Below are 7,406 nucleotides of genomic sequence, written 5' to 3'. Positions count from 1 at the left end.
TAGCAGAATCTGGTTAGTTACCTGTGGTCACCATTTTAAAATAAACTCTCACATTAGCAAACTTTCAAGGCAAGCTTGCTCCCTTCCTTGCTTGTTTACGCTTCTGATCATTTTCATGTGCTCCTTCTGCTAAAACCCAAGGGTGGACTCCTGACCTCCTTGCTAGAGGTGCGAATGAGGCCAGGGTTAGTGACTGCTCTGCGGATTCCCGGAGCTCCTCCTCCCCCAGCCCGTGACAGGTCTTTGGATGCTGAGGTCGGGGAGCAGGACGGGGGACGCTCCCGGGGCGCAGCTCGAAGGCAAGGCCGCCGAATCCCCGCGGGTCGGCGGGCGGACGAGGCGCCAGGGGCTCCGCGTGCAATGCGGGGCGAGGACCCCCCGGGCCAGCCCGCCGCTGCCGGCCGCGCCCCCAGCGCCCCCAGCGCCCCCAGCGCCGCGCTCCCGCGGGCCGGGCCGGCGCGGGCCGCTGTCCACGGTGGGAGGTGCTGAAAGCAGGGCGCGGGCGCGGGCGCGGGGGCGAGGCGGGCTGCTCGAGCGAGCGCCCCCCTCCCCGCTCCGCCCCGCCGGCCCCCCCCTGCTCCCGCAGCCGTGTTCCGCGCGCCGGGAGGGGCGGGGGAGGGGGCGAGGGACGGGGGATCGGGGCGGAGAGAGCCGGCTCTGCCTCGGGGAAGGAGGGGATGAGAGTTGGGCAGAGCGGCGGGAGGCGGCGGCCGGCGAGGAGCCAGCGCTGGGTCCTGCAGGAGGACTCCCGGGAGCCACCATCATGGTGAAGAGGAAGAGCTCCGAGGGCCAGGAGCAGGACGGCGGCCGCGGCATCCCGCTGCCCATCCAGACCTTCCTGTGGCGGCAGACCAGGTGAGGGGCGCGCGGGGCCGGCGGCCGCCTGGGGCTGGGGGCGCTCCCGGGGCCGCCCGGGTCCCCGCCGCCGCCGCCGCCGCCGCCGCCGCCGCAGCCGCCGCCGAGGCCGCGCCACAGCCCGCAGCTCCCTCTCTGGGGCTGGAGAGCGAGCCCTCTGCACCTGCTTAGAAAACGCGCATTTAAAAAATATTTCCGTGAAGTTTGGCCACACGCAGATTGGCAGTCGAATAAATATATACATTATTTAGGGGGTGGGAGGGCAGAAAGCCTAAGAAGAGGGGGCGGGGAACTAGGAAAGATAATTATGACTGGTTGTGCTCTTGCGTCCAATTCCCCCTCCATCTCCTGCTGTAATTCCAGGCCGGTGACCTGTTGTTTTTCCAGCTCCTGTTTGGCGAATATCTGCTATGCCCACTTGTTAACCATTTTTGCTCGGATTTAGCCAGTGTGGTCTTCCTGGTTCAAGACCCCGAGGAGGATGATTTTTGATAAGCATTTGTTTTTTTTGTTGTTGTTGTTGTTTTTCCTGGAAAGACCTGAAACCTATTCCAATTACCAGGAAACAAGGTTTTCATCATCATCATCATCATCATCATCATCATCAATCATCATTATTATTATTATTGAAATTTATCAGATAAAAAATTAGGTCCTGGAAATCACAACCCACAAACTGTGTTCATTTTTAGTTTTTGATATAATTATACACGCGAGCAATACACCACTCCTGACCATTGACAATTTGGAATCTAATTAGGAAAAAAAAGTCGTTGGAATAAAAGTGGATACAGGAAATGTGGAGATCCACATCTCTTTCATATATGTAATTACACATGTGAAAGCAAATGTCGTCAGCTGTTCAACACCTGCTCATTAACAAGCTATAGGGAGGCATGAAATTTGAGTTTTAGAGCACTATGTCTTGTCCGTTGAAAAAATATGTCATAAAGATGCTGATAATTTTACTTATATTTATAACAACTATCTCTATTAATTTTTCAGTGCATTTTTGAGGCCTAAACTGGGGAAGCAATATGAAGCCTCGTGTGTGGTATGTGATATTCACCATTTAATGATTATTTCCATATTTGGTGTGGTAATTTCAACCCAAAGAAAGGCATTAAACTGTACTGACTGTATAGATTAATTTACTCAGCAAATATTATTGAGCACTTACTATGTGCTAGGCACAGTTCCAAATGATGGGATAGAGCAATAATCAAAATACAGTTTGCATTCTAGTAGCAGGAAGTCAAGCCTCTCCAAATAAGTAAAATACATAGTAAGCCAGATAGTGATAAGCACTATGGAGAAAAATGGATCAAGAAAAGAGACTGGGGGCACTGGTGGCTGGGGGCAGGGGTGGAGTGGATTCCTTGTTAAGAGCATTGGATAGGTAAGGTGCACTGCTAATGTGACTGGTAGACAAAACTGTGAAAGGGGGCTGGGGGGATAGGTAAGGGAAGAGCAAAGGGGAGGAGAAAGTCTAAAAGAACTTAGCCCAGAGTAGATAGGGGTAGAGGAGTAGAAGAAATAGTAGAGAGATAAGAAGTGCAATCTTTTTTTTTAAAGTTTTTTCTATTATTATTCGTCTGACAGAGCGTGAGAGAGAGCACACAAGTAGGGGGAGTGGAAGGCAGAGGGAGAGGGAAAAGCAGGCTCCTCTCTGAGCAGGGAGCTGATGTGTAGGTGAATCCTAGGGCCCTGGGATCATGACCTGAGCAGAAGGCAGATGTTTAACTGACTGAGCCACCCAGGTGCCCCAAGAAGTCCAATCTTTAATCAACAGTATCACGACTGTTATGGTGGAAGTTAATGAGATGAGTGCCCGTGAACTTCTCAAAGTCATAGCAGTTCTAAACTTCTGTGTCTTGCATGGTTTGTGCAAGCCTGAAAATAAATGATATAAAATAATTATGGAAATAATGCTACTAGTATTTATACTCTATAGAGTGCACTTGTCCTGAGAGGCAAAGGGAATCCCATGTCCCTAAAAATGTCCAAATCACGAATTGAAAACAAAAGACATGAAATCATAAAGCAAAAATGAAATGAACTCTTCTTAGATTTCATTAAAATTTTGAACTCCAATAAAGGTCTTCACATTTCATATATTATAACCTAAAAGTGGAAACCTCCCCATTTGGGCCTTGCCATGAAAATTTGCAAATGATCACATAGATGACCTTCTGGGAAGGAGTTCTGAAATGTGTTAGGGTCATTAAAAATGATGAAAGCCAACTATAGAGTTTTAAACACACAGGGACACACACTCAACTAGGGCTTTGTTTTATTCTAACTCCTGCTCTTCAAAGTTGCTACGGAGATATTTTTAAAATATAATCTTTTAGTAAGGACCTTTTAATGGAATTTGTTGTACTTACTTCAAGTAAGAGTAATTTGACACTTAAAAAAATCACTGAGGCTTCCATAAATCATGCTTGCAATTATACTATCTTAATATCCTGACTTTTCCCTGTTCTTGGCAAAGATCTGGCATTTTTAATGTAGTCATACAATATTAAATAACTAAGTCACATAGATAGAGAAATAAAAATGTAGAAAGCAATTTTCAGGGTTTAAAAATAATGAGTTATATTAGTGATATTTAGGAAGAAAATGATATTAAGTACCCAGAGTGCCCTGATATTATAAAATAATGCAACTCATCTTCTAAACTGTATTCAGCAAGACTGTATAAATTCTTTATAATCCTTTAATGCCCAACATACTCACCCTTTACTTAATGAATCCTTAGATACCTGAGGGCTGAAGAATTTAAAAGCTTTTGGATCTGTCTTTATTTAGTTTAAAAACCAAAACAAAACCTCATCTCTGTTTACACTCCTTACCGAAACCTTAGCATGCCTTTCATTATGAAGGTGAATTTCTTATTTTCCTGTTTTGAACCAAAAGGTAATTAGTTTTCTTTGGAATCTCTGAATGAAGCCATGTCTTTTTCTCTGATATCCTTAATAATACTACAGCTTGAATACTTGGAGTCTGTATTATGATCACCCTAGGGCACACTTCCATGGTTTTCCTGATCACACGGGGCATAAAAGAGAAATCAGGCTCAGTTCACACAAGCCAAATATTTACCAGATTTATTTCAATATTTGGTAGCTATGCTTTATAGCACTTTAGAGTGCTATCCTCCTCCTCATTCAAATAACAACAACTGCCTAGGTCACATTCGTTCTGGGATGCTCCACTCTCTGAAAGTATCCCTGGCCAAGATAGATGATTTAATAAACCAGCAAAGCTTATGACTTATTTCCCTCCAGTCTTCTCTCCCTCCCTTTCATTTTTATTCAACAGATATATTAAGTATTTCTATGATTACAGGCATTAGGTGAGGAATGTTCTGTGCCAGGTTATTGACAAGGACATGAAATAATTCAGCGACCCTCAAATCAGATTTCTTGAAAGAGTTGTATCTTATTTAACATTTGTTGAACATTGACATCCACACTGTCCTCAAGACATTTTCCCAAAAGACATTTCACTTTGTTCCGCAGTTGCGACAGCCCCTTTGGATGCCTTAGCAGCATTTTATAAACTGTTACAGAATTGCCTGAATTAAATGTGGTGCTGTGTTCTTTTTTTAGAGGAAGCTCATTTGGGTGAAAATAAAACTCACTTAATAACTCAAGTCCCGTATTTTAAATCAAAAACCTAAAAATGATTAAAATGATTGAAAAGAAATTATCACGGACCCATGATAACATGAAATGCAATGTGAGTGTCTAAAAAATTTGATCCAGGGATTTGTGTCTTTGTAGTACCTCGATCCCTAGTTTCTTGATAGTCATGATCTTCAATTCCTTATTTTACATTATTTTTTTTTCTTCTTTTTGGGTATCTGCAGTCCTTTGAACGAGTGTTGGTAGAAAACAAGCTGCACGGCCTCTCCCCAGCCCTCTCTGAAGCCATCCAGAGCATTTCCAGATGGGAGCTGGTGCAAGCTGCTTTGCCTCACGTCCTCCACTGCACGGCAACCCTGCTTTCCAACAGAAACAAGTTAGGTTGGTCCCTCCGCATTGCTTCTTCGCGGCACATGGTCGTCAGCACTCGTGGTAACAGCATCTATCGAGTGCTTATGCTTTTCGCAAGCACTGAATGCACATTATCTCATTTAATTCTCATAAAAGCCCCCTCACGTTGCTACCACAATGATATCCATTTTCCCAGTGAAGGCCCCGGCTCTCCCATTTTTAAATTTTGAATTTTATAACTTATATGCGAATATATTTTCCTTTTTAACATTAAAACATTACAGGGGAGTTAAAGACTATCCCCCATCCAAGATGAGTTCCAATCAGATTTCCCTTCTGCTCTCTCAACTCCCAAAGGGGGACCCCTTGTGCCTGGTAGTACTGTGTGTATGTGTATACGTGTGCATAAAGACTCTTCTTTTTTGGATTATCTTGCGGATTCCTCGTTTGCATATGTGCTCTTTTCCATCCAGTTCTTTCCCCTTATTTGAGTCTCTGCTCAAATGTTCCCTTTATAGAGGGGGTTTCTTGGTCACACTGTCTAAAGTAGAGTCGTTGCTATCTTCAGAGCCTGTGCTCTTAACCACCTTGCTGCCTATTTGGAGATATATGTGGGTATCCGACTGAGGAGGTATGACGCATGCCGTTTCTCCTCCTCTGACAGTACATTATGCTGCAGAGATTGTAGCCAGTTAGAAAGCCCCAAAACAAGAATGAGCCCTTCCAGCAGTGGTTGAAAGAAGTGTAGAGAAATGCTAGTGTCTCCCAGGAAATCAAATGCAGAGCAAAACAAAGATGTTCTTCCCATACCCAGGGTGGCTATCCATTGTTCTGGTAGCAGAGTTTGTCTTAATTTGACTCTGTGACTATCCCCATGCAGGCCACCAGGATAAACTGGGTGTTGCTGAGACAAAGCTCCTTCACACCCTGCACTGGATGCTCCTAGAAGCTCCCCAGGACTGCAATAGTGAGCGATTTGGGGGCACAGACCGTGGCTCCAGCTGGGGTGGCAGCAGCAGTGCGTTCATCCACCAAGTAGAAAACCAAGGTTCCCCAGGGCAGCCTTGCCACAGCAGCTCCAATGATGAAGAAGAGAACAACCGCAGGAAGATCTTCCAGAACTCCATGGCCACTGTGGAGCTCTTTGTGTTTCTGTTCGCTCCTCTGGTACACAGGATCAAGGTAAGGAGAGGACTAGTATTACGCTGATGGGGGGATAGAGGTGAGGTGGGCCTCAGATGGTGTTTTCATATTTCCATATTTGGTTGTCCTTGTCTGTATATGATCTCGTAGCAAGCCAAGACATGGACGGCTTCCTTTCTATATCAAACCACTGGACATTATTTCAAAAACACAGTTCGCAGCATGTCATTTACCTACTGAAAATCTTCAATGATTCTCCTTCTGCCCCAAGATAATGTCCAACATATTAAATATAAGGTATAAGGTCAAGGATGACCTTCTTCTTTTAATTTGTCATTTGCCAGTCCCTACTGGCATCTTCATGATCCAGCTCTGGGAGCCATTCCTTGAATATGTCCTTGCTGTTTGCTCTGCCCTCTTTCTTCTGTTCCCCTAATGATTTTCAAGCCTCAACCTCAATGTCATCATTTCCACAGATCTGTTCCTCTGAAACTCTCCAGGTAAACGGAATTGTATCTTTTTTGTATTTGTACAGCACCTTGTAAGCTATCTCTTTTATAATGTGGGTCTAGAGCAGAAATTTTAAACGGCTTATACATACTGTGGACTTTTCGACAGTGTTGTAGAATTGAGAATTGCTTTTCAAAATATTAAAGTGTAAAATACAAAAAGTAGGATTACATGGAGACCAATTGTATTAAAATGTAATTATATACAAGTATCCCTTGGGTCTGAAAGAGATAATATCATTTGAAGTTACTGTGCCACCACTCTCTAGCTGTGTGATCTTGGTGATATTACTTAATCTCTTGGATCTTCCATTAGATACACTTGTGGGTACCACTAACACAAGGTGAATATATGTAAAGAAAGCATAGTCCCAACACATGGAGAGAAATCAAGATCTATTTGTTATTTCTGTGAATGAATAAATTATAGTGTTCCATCTGAGTGCTAAATTAAGGGATAAGAAGAAATTGATATACTCAAGTGTTCCTCAATAGAATATTTGAATCCTAATGTATGGATGGTTCAAGTTATATTTTTGTGTGTGCGTAAGTGTCCGTGTGTACATACATATAGATAGGTGGTTGTGACCATTAATAGTTACTATATGGAGAATAAACTAGTAAGTCTTTTCATTCATTTTAGTTTTATTTAAAATTCACTTTCACTTGGGGCACCTGTGTGGCTCAGTCAGTTGAACGTCTGCCTTCAGCTCAGGTCATGGTCCCATGGTCCTGGGATCCAGCCCTGTGTCGGACTCCCTGCTCAGTGGGGAGTCTGCTTCTCCCTCTCCCTCTGTCCTTCCTGCTGCTCGTGCTTGCTCACTCTCTCAAATAAATAAAATCTTTTAAAAAATTGTTTTAATTCACTGTCGTTTGACACTGTCCCATTGCTGCTAGG

At 44.0% G+C, this 7,406-nt stretch overlaps 1 protein-coding gene across 14 annotated transcripts in view; it reads left to right on the top strand.

Moving 5' to 3' along the window:
- The first annotated feature begins 623 nt into the window (after window positions 1–623).
- Window positions 624–7,406, top strand: part of UNC80 (unc-80 homolog, NALCN channel complex subunit) — a 215,899-nt gene continuing 209,116 nt past the window's right edge. For 13 of the 14 annotated variants that reach the window (XM_072813432.1, XM_072813428.1, XM_072813427.1 and 10 more), the window contains exons 1-4: window positions 625–855; window positions 1,861–1,909; window positions 4,730–4,886; window positions 5,737–6,038. In XM_072813432.1, coding sequence (XP_072669533.1) covers window positions 764–855; window positions 1,861–1,909; window positions 4,730–4,886; window positions 5,737–6,038 — 600 coding nt within the window. In that variant the 5' untranslated portion in view covers window positions 625–763. Of the gene's footprint in view, window positions 856–1,860; window positions 1,910–4,729; window positions 4,887–5,736; window positions 6,039–7,406 lie in introns of all 14 variants that reach the window. The other variant, XM_072813429.1, reaches the window with a different exon arrangement.

This window comes from Canis lupus, chromosome 36, assembly GCF_048164855.1.
Source record: "Canis lupus baileyi chromosome 36, mCanLup2.hap1, whole genome shotgun sequence".
Taxonomy (NCBI): Eukaryota; Metazoa; Chordata; class Mammalia; order Carnivora; family Canidae; genus Canis; species Canis lupus.
Note: the sequence above shows the minus strand (reverse complement) of the source record. Positions and strands in the feature narration are given on the sequence as shown.